Here is a 24,486-nt window from a genome sequence, read left to right on the forward strand (position 1 = left end):
TATGGCAGCAAACTGAAGCCTATCAACATAACAATTTTTCCACAGTCAAGTTTATGAAATGCTGGCCTTATAACATGCAGGGATGACATTTGGAAACCCAAGCTATGGGCTTCTGCAGCTACAGTTGAAGTCGGAAGTTTACATACACCTTAGCCAAATACATTTAAACTCAGTTTTTCACAATTCCTGATATTTAATCCTAGTAAAAGTTCCGTCTTAGGTCAGTTAGGATCACCATTTTATTTTAAGAATGTGAAATGTCAGAATAATAGTACAGAGAATTATTTGTTTCAGATGTTATTTATTTCATTACGTTTCTAGTGGGTCAGAAGTTTACATACACTCAATTAGTATTTGGTAGCATTCCTCCTGACAGAGCTGGTGTAACTGAGTCAGGTTTGTAGGCCTCCTTGCTCGCACACACTTTTTCAGTTCTGCCCACAAGTTTTCTATAGGATTGAGGTCAGGGCTTCGTGATGCCACTCCAATTGACTTTGTTGCCACAATTTTGGAAGTATGTTTGGGGTCATTGTCCATTTGTAAGACCCATTTGCTTTGACAGCCTGTCTGATGTCTTGAGATGTTGCTTCAATATCTCCGCATAAATTTCCTCCCTCATGATGCCATCTATTTTGTGAAGTGCACCATACTTTCTGAATGCCCTGTCTGTGTGTGTGTGTGTGTGTGTGTGTGTGTATTTGTACACATCAGATGGGATTGCGTATTGCTGCAGAATGCTGTGGTAGCCATGCTGTTTAAGTGTGCCTTGAATTCGAAATAAATCACCGACAGTGTAACCAACAAGCAACTCCACACTATCACACGTCCTCCTTCGTGCTTCACAGTGGGAACCACACATGCGGAGATCATCCGTTCACCTACTCTGCGTCTCACAACGACATGGCGGTTGTAACCAAAAATCTCACATTTTGACTCATCATACCAAAGGACAGATTTCCACTGGTCTAATGTCCATTGCTCATGTTTCTTGGCCCAAGCAAGTCTCTTCTTATTGGTGTCCTTTTGTAGTGGTTTCTTTGCAGTAATTCAACCATGAAGGCCTGATTCACACAGTCTCTTCTGAACAGTTGATGTTGAGATGTGTCTCTTACTTGAACTCTGTGAAGAATTTATTTGGGCTGCAATTAACTCTAATGAACTTATCCTCTGCAGCAGAGGTAACTCTGGGTCTTCCTGTCCTGTGGCGATCCTCATGAAAGCTTGTTTCATCATAGTGCTTAATGGTTTTTCAACTGCACTTGAAGAAACGTTTAAAGATCTTGACATTTTCTGGATTGACTGACCATGTCTTAAAGTAATGATGGACTGTCATTTCTCTTTGCTTATTTGAGCTGTTCTTACCATAATATGGACTTGGTCTTTAACCAAGCAGCGCTATCTTCTGTGTACCACCCCCTACCTTGTCGAAACACAACTGATTGGCTCAAATGCATTAAGAAGGAAAGCAATTCCACAAATGTACTTTTAACAAGGCACACCTGTTAATTGAAATGCGTACCAGGTGATTATCTCATGATGCTGGTTGAGAGAATGCCAAGAGTGTGCGCGCAAAGCTGTCATCAAGGCAAAGGGTGGCTACTTTGAAGAATCTCAAATATATTTTGATTTGTTTAAAACTTTTTTGGTTACTAGCTGATTCCATATATGTTATTTCATAGTTTTGATGTCTTCACTATGATTCTACATTGTAGAAAATTGTAAAAATATAAAATGAGTAGGTGTTCTAAAAGTTTTGACAGGTACTGTATATACATAGATTAGAATACAAAAACAGTCATGGTAAGCACAAGAACATCACAAATCACCCAGAAAAGCAGTTACATTCATCCTCAAATAAATCCTCAATCAATATTTTAAGTTGCCTGAATGGCACCAGAACATCAAGATCTAGAATTTTGTTCCAGCAATACGGTGCATTAAAACTAAAAAGGATATTTACCTAGCACAGTGGAGACCCTAGGAACCTCAAGCGTTAACCAATCCTGTGAACAGGCAACAGGCAACTCAGGTGTGTATACTTCAACAGCAAAGTTAGATGAGACGGTAGTTTATGAAGTAGAGCCTTGTTAACAAAAAGGGAATAATGTAGAGATCTATGGGTCTTTAGCGAAGTCCAGCCAACCTTTTTATCCATGATACAGGGATGAGTATCAAAACCATCACCTGTAAGACAAAGAAGCTGATCGTGGACTAGAGGAAAGGAGGGCCGAACATGCCGCCATTCACATCAACGGGACTGAAGCGGAACGGGTTGAGAGTTAAGTTCCTTGGTGTCCACATCACCAACACACACCAAGACAGTTGTGAAGAGGGCACGACAACACCTTTTCCCCCTCCGATTTGGCATGGGTGCCCAGATCCTTCAAAAGTTCTACAGCTGCACCATCGAGAGCATCCTGACTGGTTGCATCACCGCCTGGTATGACAACTGCTCGGCATCCGACCGTAAGGCCCTACAGAGGGTAGTGCGTACGGCCCAGTACATCACTGGGGCCAAGCTTCCCGCCATCCAGGACCTATATAGTAGACAGTGTCAGAGGAAGGCCGAAAAAAGTCATAGTCTGTTCTCTCTGCTACCACACGGCTCTTTAACAGCTTGGGGGTAGCCCCAAGCCATAAAACTGCTGAACAATTAATCAAATGGTCACCCGGGCTATTTACATTGACACCCCCCCACCCCCCTTTGGTTTTACTCAATGTTTATTATCTATGCATTGTCACTTTACCCCTACCTACGTTTGTACAAATTAACTCGACTAACCCGGTACCCACTGTATATAGCCTCGTTATCGTGTAACTTTACACTATAATTTTGTTTATTTAGCAAAAATGTTCTTAACTCTTTTTCTTGAACTGTATTGTTGGTTAAGGGCTTGTAAGCATTTCATAATAACGTCTACACTTGTTGTATTCGGAGCTTGTGACAAATTTGATTTGATCAAAGCAAAGGGCATCCAAAGGTTTAAGAGTAGTAGCAGCTGCACTTTGATAAATACTGTATCACCATAATCAAGAACAGATAAAGGTTGACTGAATAATCTGCCTCCTACTGATTAGAGAAAGGCATGATATGTTTCTCTCGAAAAAGCCAACTTTATTTCTTAACTTATCATCCAGCTCATCTACAGGTTTTTTTAAAATGTAAAATCCATATCAATCCAAAAACAAGTATTTATGTGGGAACATGTTCAATTGGAAAACCATTCATGGGTGAACATGTAATTCATCAGAAATTTCAAAAACCCAGTGGTGTAGTACTGAAGTAAAAATCATTTAAAGTACTACTTGGGGTTATCTGTACATTACTATTTATATTTTTGACAAGTTCTACTTAACTACATTCCTAAAGAAAATAAATATACTTTTTATTCCATACATTTTCTCTGACAACAAAAAGCGCTTGTTACCATTGACAGGGAAATGGTTCAATTCAAGCACTTCTCAAGAGAACATCCCTGGTCATCCCTACTGCCTCTGATCTGGCGGACTCACTAAACACAAATGCTTTGTTTGTAAAGTAATGTCAGATTGTTGTAGTGTGCCCCTGGCTAACACGAGTCTCAACGTCAACAGTGAAGAGGCAATTCTGGGATGCTGGCCTTCCAGACAGTTGCAAAGAAAAAGCCAGACTGGCCAATAAAAATAAAAGATTAAGATGGTCAAAAGAACAGACACTGGACAGAGGAACTCTGCCTAGAGGGACAGCATCCTAGAGTCGCCTCTTCACTGTTGACATTGAGACTGGTTTTTTGCGGGTACTGTTTAATGACGCTGCCGGTTTATCAAACTAGACACTAATGTACTTGTCTTCTTGCTCAGTTGTGCACCGGGGCCTCCCACTCTTTATATTCTGGTTAGAGACAGTTTGCGCTGGTTTGTGAAGGAAGTAGTACACAGCGTTGTACGAGATCTTCAGTTTCTTGCCAATTTCTCACATGGCCTTCATTTCACAGAACAAGAATAGACTGACGAGTTTCAGAAAGAAAGGTCTTTGTTTCTGGCCATTTTGAGCCTGTAATTGAACCCACAAATGCTGATTCCCCAGATACTCAACTAGTCTAAAGACGGCAGTTTTATTGCTTCTTTAATCAGAACAACTATGCTACAATTATTGCAAAATGTGTTTTTAATGATCATTTAGCCTTTTAAAATGATAAACTTGGATTAAATGATAATGGGCCACTGTACGCCTTTGTAGATATTCCATAAAAAATCTGTTTCCAGCTACAATAGTCATTTACAACATTAACAATGTCTACACTGTATTTCTGATCATTGGATGTTATTTTAATGGACCAAAAAAGTGTTTTTCTTTCAAAAACAATGACATTTCTAAGTGACCCCAAACTTTTTAACGGAGTGCGTGTCTTGTCATGTGTACATGTATGCGTGTCTGTCCCTTTGTGTGTGTGTCTCTTCTGATTTTACTGCTTGCATCAGTTACCTGATGTTGAATAGAGTTCTATGTAGCCATGGCTCTATATTTACACATTACAGCATTTCCTTTCCAAACGGAAAATTTTTTGTGCAATTGTATTTCGAAATTTGCCAAAAGCAAATTGACAGCCGCAACCAACCATAGACATAATTCATAGACGGCAGTTCCCATTCACGTCAAGGCTGGCAGCTATTGCTAGTGTACCCATGAGTTTTAACAGTCATTGTGGCAGGGTTCAAAAACCCTTCTATGAGTGCAAAAAAAACATTAAGAACACTTGCTCTTTACATAAAATAGACTGACCAGGTGAAAGCTATGATTGCTTATTGACACTTGTTAAGAGCATTGGGTCTGTAACTGAAAGATGCTGGTTTGAATCTCCAAGCCGACTAGTTGAAAAATACAGAAATAAAACGTTTTTCATGAACAAGGTCTAAATCATGTTTGATGCACTATGTAAGTAAACTTTTTTGCAGTACCTTTTAAACTAGATGATTGGAACACTGTGGAAACTTTTCAGCAAGTTGCACCCATGAAATACAGAAATAAACAGTTTTTCATAAACAACGTCTAAATCATGTTTGATGCACTCTGTAAGTAACCTTTTTGCAGTACTGTTTAAACTAGATGATAGGAACACTGAGGACACTTTTCAGCAAGTTGCAACAATGAAATACAAAAATAAACAGTTTTTCAAAAACCTAAGGGAGTGGCAGATATAGGGGAGGTAATGGAGTCCAGGTGTGCCTCATGACGTGCAAGTGCACGGACTGATGGATCCCAGGACCGGTGGTTAGTATATTGGCGATGTTGACCACCGGAGTGGAGGAGCGGGAGTAGACGTGACAGTAGCCCCCCGACGCGCGGCTCCAGCCACAGGATGACCAGAAGGACGACCCCAAGGATGAGGAGTAGGCCGGTCCGGGCAACGAAGGCGTAAATCACGGATGATGTTGAGATCCAGAATGTCCTCCACCAGAACCCAACACCGCTCCTCTGGTCCATACTCCTCCCAGCCACCAGGTACTGGAGCTGACCCCTACAACGTTGGCAGTCCAGTAGAGATCTGACGGCATTGGCCGGACACCCCTCGATGTCCAGGGGGTGGGCGGAGGGGTGTCGTGGGGGACAGCATCAACTAGGGGACCAGAAACTACCGGCCTGAGAATGGAAACATGAAAAGGTGAGATATGGGAAGCTGTAACCTATGTCACCTTGTTGACCCTTTGGAGAACCTTGAGCGGCCCCACAAACTGGGGGACACGATCCCCAGGGTGGTACACGGGGGTCGCACTGCAGTGGCGGTCTGCCTGCTTCTTTTGACATGAACAGCACACTGGAGTCTAACGTGAGCGTCGCTCCACTTCTGCGCACCTGAACCACAGGAGCTTTAGTCTGGCCCGAGGTCCACGGAGCCAGGGCCGGCTGAAAACCCAAAACCCACCCGAAGGAGGTCAACCCAGTAGAGGAGTGATGTAGCGAGTTCTGGGAGTACTCAAGCCCACTCTCCCTGCCGGTCCTGACAGTTACTCCTCAGGAACCTCCCCAGCTCCTGGTTCATGTTTGATGCACTCTGTAACCTGCCCGTTGGACTAAGGCCTATACCCGGAAGTGAGGCTGACCGTGACCGAGCTTCTCCATACCCATGATGTGAATTGGGGGCCATGGTCGGAGACGATGTCCTCCGGAAGGCCAAAATGCCAGAAGACCTGCTGGAAGTGCCTGAGCGACCTGTAGAGCAGTATGGAGACCAGAACGAGGGATTAAACGACAGGATTTTGAAAATGTATCCACGTCCACCAAAATGGTGGTGAAACCGGCAGATGGGAGATCATTAACAAAGTCGATGGATAGATGGGAGCAAGGACGCTGAGGCAAGGGTAGGGGAAGGAGTTTCCCTGCTGGGGCGTTCAGGGGAGGGGATTTGGTATGAGAACAAATGGAACAATAGTTCACATAGCGAGTGACGTCCTGCGCCAAGGTGGGCCACCAGTACCTCTCAGAGATGGATTGGGTAGTGCGAGAAATACCTGAATGTCCAGCGACAAGAGCTGTGTGTGCCCGGGTCAGCAGCCGAACCCTTATCTCTGTGGAAACGTAGATGCACTCGTGAGGACAGTTAGTGGGTGCGGGCTCCCTCTCTAGAGCCTGGCAAATGTCTACATCTATGTCTCAGACCACAGGAGCTGACTCGGGAGGATGGGATTATAGTTGCATTCTGGAGAGGACCCTCTCAGGAATTGTAGAGGCGGGACAGGGCATCGGCCTTGTTTTTTTAACCTGGACAATAGGTCAGCGTGAAGTCGAACCTTGTCAAGAAAAGGGTCCACCTTGCTTGGCGCAGATTCAGCCTCCTCGCTACAGAGTCTCAAAATCCATGCAATTACCAAATCTGTTACTGCTAAGACCTCCTTTTGGTGGGTCTTCAAATTTCCCATTAGCTCTGCATGAAATGTTCCCTTTTGTGCTTGTTTTTAAGGACACACCTTAAATATTGCCATTCCTCCCACCTCAACGCAACTAGCTGGAATGGTAAATTGCCGAACCTTGCACGGGGTAGAAAATGTCAGTATGGAAATGTTTACATGAAGTAATTTCTAATTAACGTTTTTTTTGCAAAACAGAGCCCTTAATATCAAATCTAAAATGCTGGAGAATATAGCCAAATTGTAAAAAAAAAAATGCCTCACTGTCCAAACACATATGGAGGGGTGGGGAGTGAATACCAAACTCTTGGTCAACAATGCGCCTCCATTTAAAAGTAATTTCTCGGATTATGGCCGGGATTCAATCGGATCGCCCCTTTTCAGCTATGCACCTTTAAAGGCAATGTTCTCGCATTGGGTCAGTCCTTGTATCTATAGCTCCAATGTTGAAGTTGATAATGGTTACATTTCTCCAGCCATCCCTCAGCTGTTTACCAAAACAGATGCATCGTTGCCTATGTGCGAGGCACATTCACTATATGCATTCACAATATCAAAATATATTGTGTTCAGAATGAGAAGTTCAGAATGAAAAGTATTTTACAATCTTTATTAAGAGCTATCAGTTTATTGTGAATAACTGCAGTTTTATCAGAATGTTTTTCTGTTTTGTCCTCTTATGTGAGTGATCCATCAAGCACATTCTAATTATATAGAAATGATTACTCTCAAATTGAAAAATCAGTTACACTACAGTACCAGTCAAAAGTTTGGACACACCTACTCATTAAAGGGTTTTTCTTTATTTTCACTATTTTCTACATTGTAGAATAATAGTGAAGACATCAGAACTATGAAATAACACATATGGACTCATGTAGTAAACAAAAAAGTGTTAAACAAATCCAAATATAGTTTATATTTGAGCTTTTTCAAAGTAGCCACCCTTTGCCTTGATGACATTTTTGCACACTCTTGACATTCTCTCAACCAGCTTCACCTGGAATGCTTTTGGCTGCTTTTCCTTCAACTCTCTCTTCTTTAGGTACAATGCCAGGTGCCGCTTGTGAATTTGACAGCTCTAACGCAGTTCCACCTCCGACATCATCAAAACATCAGCTATGCGGATGTCGGCTAATGCGGATAGGATTGAATTGGGCCCTAAGGGTATACAGTGTTTGTTTACATATTTGTTTACAAACATGGGAGTAAAACAGGCTTATATGTCGGGATCTGATGGGGTAAGACAGGTGAACTAAGCTCATGAATCAATGGGTACATATCATTAATTTAGTCCAACTGATGATTGGTCCTTTAATGCAAATGAACAGAATGATGAACTTCAACATAAACCACCTCATATTCCAATTGGGCCTGATAAGAAATATGATATTCAATATAAAATGCATTTAAATGTATTCCTATCAGGAAGTAAAAGGTAGGGAGAGAATTCACAATATGCTAAATTCATCAATATTGCTATTAGACCGGCTATATAAGTTTTGTGTGCGAAGTTGGATGTTCTTCAAGGTCTGTTTACCTTCTAAACTCATAAGATTAAGAATGAAGGATTTCCTTGTCAAAAGTGTAGGCCTACTGGCAGCAACGTGCCCAGTATGGCTCACGTGTCTTCACTCACTGACGTCCCAGAGAACTTAACTGATGGTAAAACAAACAGGCAGACAGTCAGGGCAAGAGAGCAGGGTAGGCTGCTGTTGTCAGAATGTTGAAGCTAGAATGACACTGAAAGCATAGAGGATACAAGTCCTGTTCAGAAACATCAAAGAGTCAATCCTTGATGAGATCCAACATTATGAGTTTTGTGAAAGCAAATGGGTGGATATTGGGTTTCATCCATCCAGGCTTGTGAGACTGGTGATTGCTACAAGAAAGTAAGGATACATGCTGAAGTAGTTATAGTACAATATGCAACTTTAACAGGTGATCCTTTTCAAATAATAATATGCCTCTTACCATTGATTCTTGAAGAATATAATTTATAAATGTTTCATGAGTTTAGTACAGCCACAACGTACCCCATTGTCACACCCTGTAAATTTCAAAGCTGCCACCTCAATGACTGCCTGTCAATGACTCTAGGAGGTGGGATAATTATGATTACACTTGTAAGATATCCTGAATTACTCTTGCAGCCCATACACTTGGTTTGCCATGAGACAGTACTAAACTTAATGGAGTATTTTCCTAGGGTAGATAACATTACCAAAGAGACCTGTGGTGTAGGTAGAAAAAAGGTTACCTGTGCACGTGTTCATTTGATTTATTTTATTTATTTATTTCACCTTTATTTAACCAGGTAGGCAAGTTGAGAACAAGTTCTCATTTACAATTGCGACCTGGCCAAGACAAAGCAAAGCAGTTCGACAACATATAAAAACACAGAGTTACACATGGAGTAAAACAACATACAATCAATGATACAGTAGACAAAAATAAGACAATGTGAGCGAATGATGTGAGATAAGGGAGGTAAAGGCAAAAAAGGCCATGGTGGCAAAGTAAATAAAGTATAGCAAGTAAAACACTGCAATGGTAGATTTATAATTTGAAGAAAGTTCAAAGTTAAAATATAAATAATATGGTGCAAAGGAGCAAAATAATAAATAAAATAAAGAAATACAGTAGGGGAAGAGGTAGTAGTTTGGGCTAAATAATAGATGGGCTATGTACAGGTGCAGTGATCTGGGAGCTGCTCTGATATATGGTGCTTAAAGCTAGTGAGGGAGATAATTGTTTCCAGTTTCAGAGATTTTTGTAGTTTGTTCCAGTCATTGGCAGCAGAGACCTCAAAGGAGAGACGACCAAAGGAGGAGTTGGCTTTAGGGGTGACCAGAGAGATATACCTGCTGGAGCGCGTGCTACAGGTGGGTGCTGCTATGGTGACCAGTGAGCGGAGATAAGGGGGGACTTTACCTAGCGGGGTCTTGTAGATGACCTGGAGCCAATGTGTTTGGCGACGATTATGAAGCGAAGTCCAGCCAACGAGAGCGTACAGGTCGCAGTGGTGGGTAGTATATGGGGCTTTGGTGACAAAACGGATGGCACTGTGATAGACTGCATCCAGCTTGTTGAGTAGGGTATTGGAGGCTATTTTGTAAATGACATCGCCGAAGTCGAGGATTGGTAGGATGGTCAGTTTTACAAGGGTATGTTTGGCAGAATGAGTGAAGGATGCTTTGTTGCGAAATAGGAAGCCAATTCGAGATTTAACTTTGGATTGGAGATGATTGATGTGAGTTTGAGTTTGAGTTTATTTTATTTTTACAGGGACAGTAAAAATCAACGTTTCAGTAAAAGTGCCGGTTTTAGCCAGCCGGCTAATTTTCAACCGCAGTCCCTGGGCAGGTTATTCTGGAAGGAGAGTTTACAGTCTAACCAGACACCTAGGAATTTGTAGTTGTCCACAAATTCTAAATCAGAACCGTCCAGAGAAGTGATGCGGGCAGGTGCAAGCAGCGATCGGTTGAAGAGCATGCATTTAGTTTTACTTGTATTTAGGAGCAGATGGAGACCACGGAAGGATAGTTGTATGGCATTGAAGCTCGTCTGGAGGGTTGTTAACACAGTGTCCAAAGAAGGGCCAGAAGTATACAGAATGGTGTCGTCTGCGTAGAGGTGGATCAGATTCACCAGCAGCAAGAGCGACATCATTGATGTATACAGAGAAAATAGTTGGCCCAAGAATTGAACCCTGTGGTACCCCCATAGAGACTGCCAGAGGTCCGGACAGCAGGCCCTCCGATTTGACACACTGAACTCTATCAGAGAAGTAGTTGGTGAACCAGGCGACGCAATCGTTTGAGAAACCAAGGCTACTAAGTCTGCCGATGAGGATGTGGTGATTAACAGAGTCAAAAGCTTTGGCCAGGTCAATGAATACGGCAGCAAAGTATTGTTTATTATCGATGGCGGTTACGATGTCGTTTAGGACCTTGAGCGTGGCTGAGGTGCACCCATGACCAGCTCTGAAACCAGATTGCATAGCGGAGAGGGTGCGGTGGGATTCGAAATGGTCGGTAATCTTTTTGTTGACTTGGCTTTCGAAGACCTTGGAAAGGCAGGGCAGGATGGATATAGGTCTGTAGCAATTTGGGTCAAGAGTGTCACCTCCTTTGAAGAGGGGGATGACAGCAGCTGCTTTCCAATCTATGGGAATCTCAGACGACACGAAAGAGAGGTTGAATAGGGGTTGCAATAATTTCGGCAGACAATTTTAGAAAGAAAGGGTCCAGATTGTCAAGCCCAGCTGATTTGTAGGGGTCCAGATTTTGCAGCTCTTTCAGAACATCAGCTGAATGGATTTGGGAGAACGAGAAATGGGGGAGGCTTGGGCGAGTAGCTGAGGGGGGTGCAGTGCTGTTGAATGCAGTAGGGGTAGTTAGGTGGAAAGCATGGCCAGCCGTAGAAAAATGCTTATTGAAATTCTCAATTATAGTGGGCTTATTAGTGGTGACAGAGTTTCCTATCCTCAGTGCAGTGGGCAGTTGGGAGGAGGTGTTCTTATTCTCCATGGACTTTAGTGTCCCAGAACTTTTTAGAGTTTGAGTTGCAGGAAGCAAATTTCTGTTTGAAAAAGCTAGCCTTGGCGTTTCTAACTGCCTGTGTGTATTGGTTTCTAACTTATCTGAAAAGTTGCATTATCGCGGGGGCAGTTCGATGCTAATGCGGAACGCCACAGGATATTTTTGTGTTGGTTAAGGGCAGTCAGGTCTGGGGAGAACCAAGGGCTATATCTGTTCCTGGTTCTAAATTTCTTGAAAGGGGCATGCATATTTAAGATGGTGAGGAAGGCATTTAAAAAAAATAACCAGGCATCCTCTACTGAAGGGATGAGGTCACTATCCTTCCAGGATACCAGGGCCAGGTCGATTAGAAAGGCTTGCTCGTTGAAACGTTTCAGGGAGCGTTTGACAGTGATGAGTGGAGGTCGTTTGACCGCTGAACCATTACGGGTGCAGGCAATGAGGCAGTGATCGCTGAGATCTTGGTTGAAAACAGCAGAGGTGTATTTAGAGGGTATGTTGGTTAGGATGATATCTATGAGGGTGCCAGTGTTTGTGGCTTTGGGGTTGTACCTGGTGGGTTCATTAATAATTTGTGTGAGATTGAGGGCATCAAGCTTGGATTGTAGGATGGCTGGGGTGTTAAGCATGTCCCAGTTTAGATCACCTAGTAGCACGAGCTCTGAAGATAGATGGGGGGGTCAATCAGTTCACATATGGTGTCCAGAGCACAGCTAGGGGCCGAGGGGGGTCTATAAGCAGGCGGTGACGGTGTGAGACTTGTTTTTGGAGAGGTGGATTTTTAAAAGTAGAAGTTCAAATTGTTTGGGTACAGACCTGGATAGCAGGACAGAACTCTGCAGCCTATCGCTGCAGTAGATTGCAACACCGCCCCCTTTGGTCGTTCTATCTTGTCTGAAAACGTTGTAGTTAGGGATGAAGATTTCAGAGTTTTTGGTAGACTTCCTAAGCCAAGATTCAGACACAGCTAGGACATCCGGGTTGGCAGAGTGTGCTAGAGCAGTGAAAAAAACAAACTTAGGGAGGAGGCTTCTAATGTAAACATGCATATGAAACCAAGGCTAATACGGTTACAGAAGTCATCAAAAGAGAGCGCCTGGGGAGAGCGCCACTCCTAAGTGGAGCCAGGCACTGCAGGGCCTGGATTCACCTCTACATCCCCAGAGGAGCAGAGAAGAATGAGTATGAGGGTACGTCTAAAAGCTATAAGAATTTGTCGTCTGTGACGTTTAGAAGAGAGAGGAAAAGGATCAGGTTTCTGGGGGCTTCAAGGTATAATGTACAGACAAAGGTATGGTGGGATGTGCATACAGAGGAGGTAAACCTAGGCATTTAGTGATGATGAGAGAGATATTGTCTCTAGCAACATAATTGAAACCAGAAGATGTCATAGCATGTGTGGGTATATATATTTATATATACACGGGACACGACAAGAGGAGGGTAAAGGACGTCTGAACTGCTACGCCATTTTGGGGGAGATAAATTCATAAATGACTAATCCACAGATTAAAGGGGCAATCTGGGATTGCAATCTGGGATTGTTTACAAAATCGAACACTAGAATGTTATGTAATCTACACCTCGATTAGGCTGATAGAAGTTCTTATTTTGTTTAATGATTTCAATTTGAAGTTAATTATTTCTATATAGCCTACACTTTCTCGTTCTGAACTTCTAACGTGAGTGGGACGGGTGTGTCTTCATGACAATGATCAAGAGCAGCTGCTCACCGATTTGACCGCTTCAACACAGTTACATCTCAGACACAGCCAAAACATCAGCTATGCAGATGTCAGCCATCGCCGGTTAACGTTTGACCTGATTGAGAGGTCTATTCAATCCGCTTTAGTGGAGACTGCATTCACAGTAAATGCTTCATATTTCAACCTGAAATTACATTCACATTTTCAATTACGAAATCTGTAACACTTCAGCTTTATAGATTGAATAGAGCCCCTAATCTAGGCCCAACTGTCTTACCCCAACAGAACCCAAAAAACAAGCTTGTTTTACGCCATTGTTTGAAACTGTGCAGCTTTACATCCATTACTCAATCTATACATTTGAGAGGTTATATTTCTCCAGCCTGATCTCTCAGCCAAAAAAAGTGGCGGGTGCTGCTTTGTTGTTGTTGAATCCCAGATTGCCCCATTAAGAAGACATTAAGATTTCAGTGGTCCATATTCTCTGCAATTTGGAGAATGTAGTATTAAAATCAGTAACATCGCCACAGATGTTTTCCTTGCTTTTGAATACAAACAACTCCTTGACTTAAGCTTTGCTGATTCCTTGACAGTGGCATTGAGGATAAAAATAGCTCAATAAACATCTGCAGCATTTCTGCTTCCCTGCTTTTCAAAACAAGTCACTTCTTTGCGATTATATTAAAGTTCTGAAGGTCCCTCTTCAGGTTCATTCAGCTCCTTGGAGTAATAGTCCAAATGGTCGCCTCTTTTTGTAGAGGTAGGTAAAGAGGAAGTGAAGCGTTACAGATTCTGCAATAGAAACGTGAAGGTAATTTCCGATTGAGCTGATATGCAGGGTTTACCGTGAATGCAGTCTCCACTAAAGCGGAAACATTGCCCTTCAATTATAAAGCACGCTGTAACGCTTAACTTCAGTGATGGGGATTGAAGAGAGCCCCTAATTTCCTCACCTTTGATCATGTATTTATTTGTCTTTAGATATACATGCCATGCCTTGGCACAGTCACGCTCAAATTAGATATTTAGAATTTTTAAGTGTAAAAGTTGGAGAGATAGCTGTGGAGATGAAGAAGGACAGAGAAAGAGATACAAACTTGTCCACTGTTCATAGCGCCACCATGTGGCCAGCAGTACATACAGCAGGTGAACGCAGGTAGCTAGAGTTCCATTACTGAAATCTGCATGCCAGCTTCATTGATAGTTTCACTTGAAATACAAATTAAAATTCATGGGTGTTCTTGTCTGTGGATTTTAAACAACAGATGTTGGCAGTTATAAAAGTGAATTTGAGCAATTAAACATAACGATTTTTGGATACATGAATGACATGAATGTCATGTCTCCCAAAAAGCCACACAACACTTCAAGTTCAAAACAATGACATTTATAGATTTATAGGTTATACATTTCATGATATAATAGCGATATATTATTATTATTGGCAAAGATGCTGTACTCCAACTGCATTTCTATACATAAATACAAAATGTGAGGTAGGGCCTCAATGATTGATGATTTTCAAAATGAAGAATTAATTTCACATATATTTGTATATGCTAAATATCTTTTTCTATCTGTCACAGAATTCAAAACATATATTTATATTATATATCTATTGGATGGCATGGGCTGTTGGAGGCACATATCTATATCCATAGGCAGCAGTACCTCACACAGCACACAGAAATAAATGACATTACCCAAGTAATTAGACATTTAACCTGTGCATTCATAGGTCCACAATAAAGTGCCAAAAAGACACAACATACATAACAATAGGGATATACCGGTACCATATGAGACAGACAATACGTCTTGAGTTACATACAATATTTTACTATTCGAGGACACCTATAAGGTCAATGGTTACCTGAAGATGTTTTGTAACATATTTGCAAACATTAAGGATCACTAGGTGGGATATGAATGGCAGTATCTCAATCTCCTAAACGCAAAGTATTTTTTCAGAACCCTATGTTCTGATAAAGTTGTTCTCCTTCTTTGGTTACCTACTGCCCAAAGTTGACCCACGGGTATAGCAATGGAAAGTTTATTATTTTGTATTGTTCTTTGTGAAGGAAAATACCGGGGTAAACTATAACCCTGGTTTGTCAGTGCTTTGAGGAACATAAAAGCACGCTAAAGGAAACATGCAAGGCCGAGAGGGGGAGAAGGGAGGAGAGGAGGAAGCAGAAGGGAGAGAGCATACATGGACACGGAAGCACAGGAACACAAACAGCACAAGCTAGCTTTCTAACGTTTCATTTCCTGTTCAAACCTGTTGAATCCTGTTCAATCCTGTCCCTCAACGAAAGCATCAAATTGGCTACACAAGGACAGAGCTATTCAAAGCAGCGCTTACATTTACATTTGACATTTTAGCCACTTAGCAGACGCTTTAATCCAGAGTGATTTATAGGAGCAATTCGGGGTTAAGTGCCTTGCTTAAGGGCACATCAACAGATTTTTGTGCCTAGCCCGGGGATTCGAAGCAGCGACCTTTCAGTTACTGGCCCAACACTCTTAACCGCTAGGCGATCTGTCACCCCTACATGAATTGTTAGTTGTTGGGGCCCAGCGCAAACGTTACAATCTATCACAGCGTGCAAAAATGTTCTCTTTCTCTCTTTCTTTCTCTCTCTCTCTCTGTCATTGGAAGATAATGGATAATGTGTATACAGGAGAGTACATAGTCGTGATGCACACAAGGATGCACTCTGAGACATAAATAATTAAAAATAAACCTGACTTGCTTGTTAAGTCATCCTTGCCTTCAAGTGAGTGACTGTCAAACAAACACATTATTGGTTCTGGGTTTTTTTCTCACCTGCAACAGAACCGTCCCTAGTCTTTAGGGGGTCCCTAAGCTGAATTTTGGTTGGGGGACCCCCACGTGACAGGCAAAACATTTTAGTGGCCCCCATGTTGATGATGGGGATAACTTTCATTTGTTTTATAGTTAATTTCATGCAATTCTACACATTTTGAAATTGGGCGTAGAGAAAATTTTGCAGTTTTAAATTAAGTTTGCTGCAATTCTACAGATTTTGACCCAATTTAAAAATAAAGAAAAACCCTTGAATAAGTAGGTGTCCAAACTTTTAACTGGTACTATATATATATATATATATATATATTTATATATATATATATATATATATATATATATAGTACCAGTCAAAATATGTATATATATAGTTTGACAGTAACAAATATCATCTATGAAAATGAACCATAATGTCAGTACATAACTGCATAATTTCTAGGCAGTTAAATTTACTTGTAATGCCTATTTTAGAAAATCTAAAAAATAATATATATCATAATGTGCCATAGGTCAGAGACTGAAAAAACCAATGTTTCTCAGTCTGTCAATTAGATTTTTTGTGCCTTTTTGTTTGTGGAGGAGTTTCCATTATCACTATACACAATGATAGAAGAATAAAACAATCACACACACACGCATGAACACACATGCACAAACACCTCCATAGGGAGTAGTCCAGATGTTGTGGAGATGTTGAGAGCTTCAAGTAAGGAATTGACATGGTCCACACACACCCACACAGTTGTGAAGAGCTCATGACAACGCCTCTTCCAAATCAGGGGGATGAAAAGATTTGGTATGGGCCCTCATATCCTCAAAAAGTTCAACAGCTGCACCTCGACTGGCTGCATCACTGCTTCGGACGGCCACTGCAAGGCGCCCGACCTCAAGGCGCTACAAAGGGTGGTGAGTATTGCCCAGTACATCACTGGGGCCGAGCACTCTGCCATCCAGGACCATTACACCAGGCGGTGTCAGTGGAAGGATAAAAAATTGTCAAAGACTCTACACAAGCCATAGACTGTTCTCTCTGCTTCCACACGGAAAGCAGTAACAGTGCACTGTTAACCGTCTGGAATCAATCAAGTCTGGAATCAACAAGACCCTGGACAGCTTCTACCCCCAATCCATAAGACTGATGAACAAGACTGCTAAATATCTCAATTAAATGGCTAGCCGGACTATCTGCATTGACCCTTTTTTGCACTAACTCTCTTGCACTGACTCTTGCACTGACTATGCACACACACTGGACTCTACCCTAGACACACACACATACTTACACTGGCACCCCAACACACACAGACACACTACATATGCACACACACACATAACACACACACACATGCATACTAACGCCACAGTCACTTTACCCCTACCTATATATACAAAGCTACCTCAATTACCTCGTACCCATCGACTCGGTACTGGAACTCCCTATACATAGTCATGATACTTTTACTCGTTACTGTTATACGTTAATCCCTGTGTATTTATTCCTTGTCACTATTTCTATTACATTTTTTTATCTTTATCTTTAATTCTGCATGGTTGGAAAAGGACCCGTAAGTAAGCATTTCACTGTTTGTCTACACCTGTTGTCTATGAAGCATGTGACACATACAATTTGATTATATTTTTTTGTCATGTGCAGTCGAATATTGCCATTGCAACATTGTGACACAGTACACAGTATACATTTTTCTATTGGAATATAGAGATCCCCTCAGAAAGAAAGGGTTCTGGAGTAATGGCTGTGCATGGGCAGGAGGCAGAGGACAGACCATTCTCAGGTCAGGGGTTAGGGAGAGAAAGGGAAGGGTATAGTATGGGTGCCTGCCAGAGAAAGCAATGTTGGAGAGGAGGGCAACCCCACTTTACTATAGAGTGGAGGAAAAAGAAGCAGGTAGCAGGAGAGGTGGACAGTAGAACTGGGGGGAAAAAGTGGAGGATGTGTTGGCTTGCTTTTCTCGCACCCACAATGAATGGAAAGAGAAAGGAATTGAGAGATGAAGTGAAGTGGAGAACAGGAAAACGAGAAGGAATAGGTGGAGGAGAGGGCAGTGGTAGGCTGCTGCTCTCTCTCTCCCCCGGTGCCCCTGCTGAAGTGGTGGTGGTGGTAGTAGTGGAGGCTGCTACTGGTAGGTGCCCAGCTGGAAATCTTTGGGGGGCAGTTTGAGGCCCAGGGAGTTGGATCCATGGGGATCCATCATGTTCTTGTAGCGCTCCCCTCTGTGCTTTGCCAGGAAGGGACCCCAGTCGGGCTGAGGGGAGCACACCAGCTTCAGACGCTGTGGAGGGGAGTGGGGAGGTCAAGGGTAGAGTTGGGTAGAATAAATGACAGTAGGATCCTCCTGAGAGATATGAAAATATTGGGAATGGCAGATGTTCGGAACACTGAAATGTCTAACTTTGAAATTCACTTAAAAAACGCATCAAACCTTTGTAGAAAATATTGATTGAACATACAGTATATGTGCTTTATAATCATTTGCCAGATACTGTAAATCTGTTAAGGCACTGATTAAGGAGATTTTGCTCAAACTTACTGTATGTGAGTACAGTTGCGTACACATGCTCGCACACACAGCTGAAACACTTTGATTGTGTGATGTAGGGAACTTCAACAAGCACTGCATGGGATTGCTAAGTTTCTGTGTTTCCTGTGCCGATCCGCCACCAGTTATCAGAGGACCAGGGCTGATATTTCACTTTACTGCACGTTAGAAAATGGATCTCTGATATCAAACACTTCTGTGTGCATGCCAAATGCCACCCTATTCCCTATTTAGTGCACTACTTTTGACAAGGGCCCATAGGGAGACAGAAAGGTCATAGTGAGTTCATAGTCACGATTGTAGAGGGATTGTGTGTACTGTTTGTTTATGTAACCTGTATGAGATGTGCAAAGAAATATTATTATACTACAGTAGAACCCAGATACGAACCTCAGAGTTGTCAACAGAACAGGCAATATCAAACTGGGACGTGTATTAAATACCAAAAAACTAACTTCTGTATGCTACAGACAAAATGTAAAAGTTGCTTACATCTGCTAAAAACACAAGTATTTACAGTCCAAAAAACATTTCTTACCCCAGGACATTTAAATGGGTGACTATCCAGGAAAATAAAGAAAAAGGAGCAGATCCGCATAGATCTAAAGTGTATTTATGGGACATACAAGCAAGCTTACAGTACATGTGTGCATGTGCGTGGTATTGTGTTCCATACATACCTCCATGAAGCTGCCTGGGGCCAAGTACATTTTGATGACAAACATGATTGGGATCCAGATGACAGAACACACCACCATCAGCCATCCCATCACCATGGACCAGGGGGGGTAGGTGTAGTCCTCATAGGTCATCACCTTCCACTGGTACAGACTCAGCCCCAGGATACCCTGCAGGGAGAGAGAGGAGAAAAAAGGAGAAGAGAGGAGGGTTAGGAAAGAGAACAGAATCAAGGAGGAGAGGAGGGGAGATTGAGAAGTGAATGAGGCGGAGGAGGACAGAAGAGAGTGAATTAGTGAGCTGAGGAAGTGAAGGAGGTGGAAGAAAGAGGATGATCAAAAACAGGAAAAAGAGGATTAACAGATAAGGAAAGGAAGGATCAGGAGGGTAAGATGAGGAGGGTAAAGGGCGAAGGATCGAAAAGGGGCAAGAGGAGAAAGAAGAGGAGGACAAGATTAAGCATGCACTCTGCATCACAGAGGTCCCCGGGGTAATTTGTAACCGCCTATAGAGGGGCAGACTGGCTGGGGAGAGCAGTAGGCTCGAGCTATAGGAGTGCCGTTTGTCAGTTACGCTCAGCTGTTAAGGCAAGCGACATTCTAGCAAACTACTAATGCTACTGTAACACCTTCCAATGTGGTGAAACATACACTGAGCCACACAAAACATTAAGGACACCTGCTCTTTCCATGACATAGACTGACCAGGTGAAAGCTATGATCCCTTATTGATGTCACTTGTTAAATCCACTTCAATCAGTGTAGTTGAAGGGGAGGGGACAGGTTAAAGAAGAAATTTTAAGCCTTGAGACAATTGAGACATCGATTGTGTATCTGTGCGATTCAGATGGAGAATGGGCAAGACAAAATATTTAACTGCCTTTGAATGGGGTATGGTAGTAGGTGCCAGACGGTTTGTGTCAAGAACGGCAACGCTGCTGGGTTTTTCACGCTCAACAGTTTCCTGTGTGTATCAAGAATGGTCCATCACCCAAAGGACATCCAGCATACTTGACACAACTGTGAGAAGCCTTGGAGTCAACATGGGCCATCATCCCTCCTCTGGATACATTGACTTCAATACAAAACCTAGGAGGCTCCTCAGCCCCATCCATAGACCTACATTTTAATTTTGACGACTTCGAGAGGACGTCCTCTAACCAATCAAAGCTTTTGCTATATGAACAAACTTGTTGTCCATCCTATCAAAGGATCAGAGAATGAACTTAGTACTACGCATGTGTGATTTAGAAGATTGGTGAGTTGGTGACATCGGTGGATAGATTGAGATTGTAATAGTTGAGCATTTTTCTGATATTATTAGGGATGTAGCAATTCCAACTACCTCTCACAGTCTCACGTCAGAATTAAACGTTCATCCATGTTTCTCAAACTTAAAATTTTGAAGTTGTTACAAACGTCAAAGTTCAAAGTGTTTAAGGTTAAGTTGAGGCATTAACTCCAAAATCTTAAAGTTAGGCATTAACTCTGTGGGATAGGCTTAAAACAAAAATCGCAAAAACAACTTCCCATCACTGAATTTGAATTTTCAACCTTCGGAAACCGAGGCAGAGGCTTCTGCTCATCCGCCATCCATCCACAACGCCCTAGCAAAAGGTAGCATCTCTCACTGTTGCCCCTAGTGGCCGGTTTTCACGTTATCTCCCAACGTCCTCAGTGCTCAACCAGGGTGACCTGGTTGAGCGATTCACCAATATGCATCGGCCCCAGTTCAAATGTTTAAGCTCATATCATTTTCTTTATACCTTTCCGAAAATACCTCTCATCTTTCGTGACAACTGTCCTCTCCTTCAGTGTTGAACTAAGCATGTAGACAGCAATTAATCTACAAGTCATTTTCCATGCCGAACAACCTCTAGGCGGCCTATTCCTGATCTTGCACATCTGCGCGGCACCTTCAGCATTCAAATGCTTGTGAAATGGCTTGTGCAATATAAGGCTTTATTAGTCGAGTGACAACCAATTGATAAGTGATTGTTAACAAATGCGCTGTTGAAAATTGTGTTTTACCGGAATAAAAGTAGCCTAACTCATCTGGCTATAGCCTACCTGCTGATCAGGGCTTACATTTGATTTTATTTAGATTTTTTAGTTTCACTATCAGAAATAGTTGTAGTAGTTGTGCTTTAAACAACCAGTGTTAAGATATACAGGGTCAAGTTGATCATTTCATAATGAGGACAGGAATCACTACATGGTCAAAGTGGGAGGAGAAGTGCTCTGTCAAAATGTCAAAATGGTCTAAATCATTCAATTTTGAGATGGGGTGAAATCTAAAATTGTGCTATTTCTTCATAGGCTATGTCATAGCAAAATTTTTAAGATACATATTGATACATTACTAGCTCAAACTTTTAATCTGGTAAAATGACAAGCGGGAGATGGTGATTTCAGATCAAAAGTGGTCTGATAGTGGGGTGGTAGATGCCCACTAGTCTCCCTTAAGGCTCAGCTCAGGTGTCTACATATACTGTACCATGGACATACAGTGCATTCGGAAAGTGTTCAGACCCCTTGACTTTTTCCACATTTTGTTACCTTCTAAAATTGATTAAATTGTTTGTTTTTCCCTCATCAATCTACACAAAATACCCCGTAATGACAATGCAAAAACACGTTTTTAGAAATGTTTGCATATTTATGAAAAAAAAACTGAATTAATACATGTAAGTCAGTATTTAGACCCTTTACGCAGTACTTTGTTGAAGCACCTTTGGGAGCGATTACAGCCTTGAGTTTTCTTGGGTATGATGCTACAAGCTTGGCACACCTGAATTTGGGGAGTTTCTTCCATTAATTCTTGACAGATTCTCTCAAGCTCTGTCAGGTTTGATGAGGAGTATCGATGCACAGCTATTTTAGTTTAGTTTTGAGAATGACACAAATATTAATTTCCACGAAGTTTGCTGCTTCAGTGTCTTTACATATTTTTGTCAGATGTTACTATGAAATACTGAAGTATAATTACAAGCATTTCACAAGTGTCAAAGGCTTTTATTGACAATTAAACAATGAAGTTGATTCAAAGAGTCAATATGTGCAGTGTTGACCCTTCTTATTCAAGACCTCTGCAATCCGCCCTGGCATGCTGTCAATTAACTTCTGGGCCACATCCTGACTGATGGCAGCCCATTCCTGCATAATCAATGCTTGGAGTTTGTCAGAATTTGTGGGTTTTTGTTTGTCCACCTGCCTCTTGAGGATTGACCACAAGTTCTCAATGGGATTACAGTCTGGGGAGTTTCCTGGCCATGGACCCAAAATATCGATGTTTTATTCCCCGAGCCACTTAGTTATCACTTTTGCCTTATGGCAAGGTGCTCCATCATGCTGGAAAAGGCATTGTTTGTCACCAAACTGTTCCTGGATGGTTGGGAGAAGTTGCTCTCTGAGGATGTGTTGGTACCATTCTTTATTCATGGCTGTGTTCTTAGGCAAAATTGTGAGTGAGCCCACTCCCTTGGCTGAGAAGCAACCCAACACATGAATGGTGTTGAGATGCTTTACTGTTGGCATGACACAGGACTGATGGTAGCACTCACCTTGCCTTCTCCGGACAAGCTTTTTTCCGGATGCCCCAAAACAATTGGAAAGGGGATTCATCTAAGAAAATGACTTTACCCCAGTCCTCAGCAGTCCAATCCCTGTACCTTTTGCAGAATATCAGTCTGTCCCTGATGTTTTTCCTGGAGAAAAGTGGCTTCTTTGCTGCCCTTCTTGACACCAGGCCATCCTCCAAAAGTCTTCGCCTCGCTGTGCGTGCAGATGCACTCACACCTGCCTCCTGCCATTCCTGAGCAAGCTCTGTACTGGTGGTGCCCCGATCCCGCAGCTGAATCAACTTTAGGAGACGGTCCTGGCGCTTGCTGGACTTTCTTGGGCGCCCTGAAGCCTTCTTCACAACAATTGAACCGCTCTCCTTGAAGTTCTTGATGATCCGATAAATGGTTGATCTAGGTGCAATCTTACTGGCAGCAATATCCTTGCCTGTGAAGCCCTTTTTGTGCAAACGGCACATGTTTCCTTGCAGGTAACCATGATTGACAGAGGAAGAACAACTATTCCAAGCATCACCCTCCTTTTGAAGCTTCCAGTCTATTATTCGAACTCAATCAGCATGACAGAGTGATCTCCAGCCTTGTCCTCGTCAACACTCACACCTGTGTTAATAAGAGAAACACTGACATGATTTCAGCTGGTCCTTTTGTGGCAGGGCTGAAATGCAGTGGAAATGTTTTTGGGGATTCATTTCATTTGCATGGCAAAGAGGGACTTTGCAATTAATTGCAATTCATCTGATCACTCTTCATAACATTCTGGAGTATAATCAAATTGCCATCATACAAACTGAGGCAGCAGACTTTTTGAAAATTAATATTTGTGTCATTCTCAAAACTTATGGCCACGACTCTAGTGTATTTCAATTTGCATTGCTAATTTCAATAGCAAATAGCTAGCTACCAGAGTGCAGTTTTCTCTACCAGGATGACTAACGCTAACAACAATATAGTGGATTTTTTATTGACACATCAGATTCAAGCTTCTTGGAAAAAGCTGCAACGTAATGTAATGGACAAAGGTCTGCATATACAAACTGCACAACACAACGAGAAGGAAATAAGAAACAGGGATGTTCTCAAGTAGCTTATCAACACTACTGCATTTTTGGGCATGCAAGACTTGGCTTTAACTTAGGGGCACGATGAGAGTAAAAGTTCCACTAAAAAGGGCAACTAAAAGGAGTTTGAAGAGATAATTGCATGTTACGTTGCTTTATTTGCTGAGCATATGGAAGTTTCTTCTGTCTGAAAAAACTTCCATCGCATCATCCATGAAAAGTGAGATTACAACTCACTCGCAATTGTGCTTTCCACTTTCCTCCGGTATTTAATTAGCAAACGTGATAACACATAACTCCCGACAGACACAAGCAAAAACTCTTTATATAAATGTTGCAGCAGCCAAGGAAAAACAAGATGATTTTTCAGTAGGCTAATTTTTTAAAAGTAAGTGCATACAGCCTGTGCACCTTTTCTATCTGTTCAGGGCAAACAAATTGGTAAAGTTATGTATACTATGTTATAGTCAATATTTTGGGGTCAAGAGAAAATCTGAATGTGATCAATTTTGGTTTATATTCCAAGTTGGGCTGGCTAGGTTGCCTAGACCTTTTCAATACAACAGTATTAACTGGAATGAATAAATTATCACAATAGTGATGACACAGGCTGTGAGTACATTTTTAGTTTGGCCTACAGTTGCATA

General features: G+C 42.0%; 1 protein-coding gene across 4 annotated transcripts in view; it reads right to left on the reverse strand.

The window, feature by feature from the left end:
• Nucleotides 1-17,333: 17,333 nt before the first annotated feature.
• The window catches only part of LOC115202826 (sodium- and chloride-dependent glycine transporter 2), a 54,465-nt gene continuing 47,312 nt past the window's right edge, over nt 17,334-24,486 (reverse strand). For 3 of the 4 annotated variants that reach the window (XM_029766878.1, XM_029766879.1, XM_029766877.1), the window contains 2 exons: nt 19,204-19,371; nt 17,334-18,256 (listed from right to left, as the gene is read on the reverse strand). In XM_029766878.1, the coding sequence (XP_029622738.1) occupies nt 18,101-18,256; nt 19,204-19,371 (324 nt within the window). In that variant the 3' untranslated portion in view covers nt 17,334-18,100. The other variant, XM_029766880.1, reaches the window with a different exon arrangement.

The sequence above is a fragment of the Salmo trutta genome, chromosome 12 (genome assembly GCF_901001165.1).
Source record: "Salmo trutta chromosome 12, fSalTru1.1, whole genome shotgun sequence".
In the NCBI taxonomy this organism is placed as follows: domain Eukaryota; kingdom Metazoa; phylum Chordata; class Actinopteri; order Salmoniformes; family Salmonidae; genus Salmo; species Salmo trutta.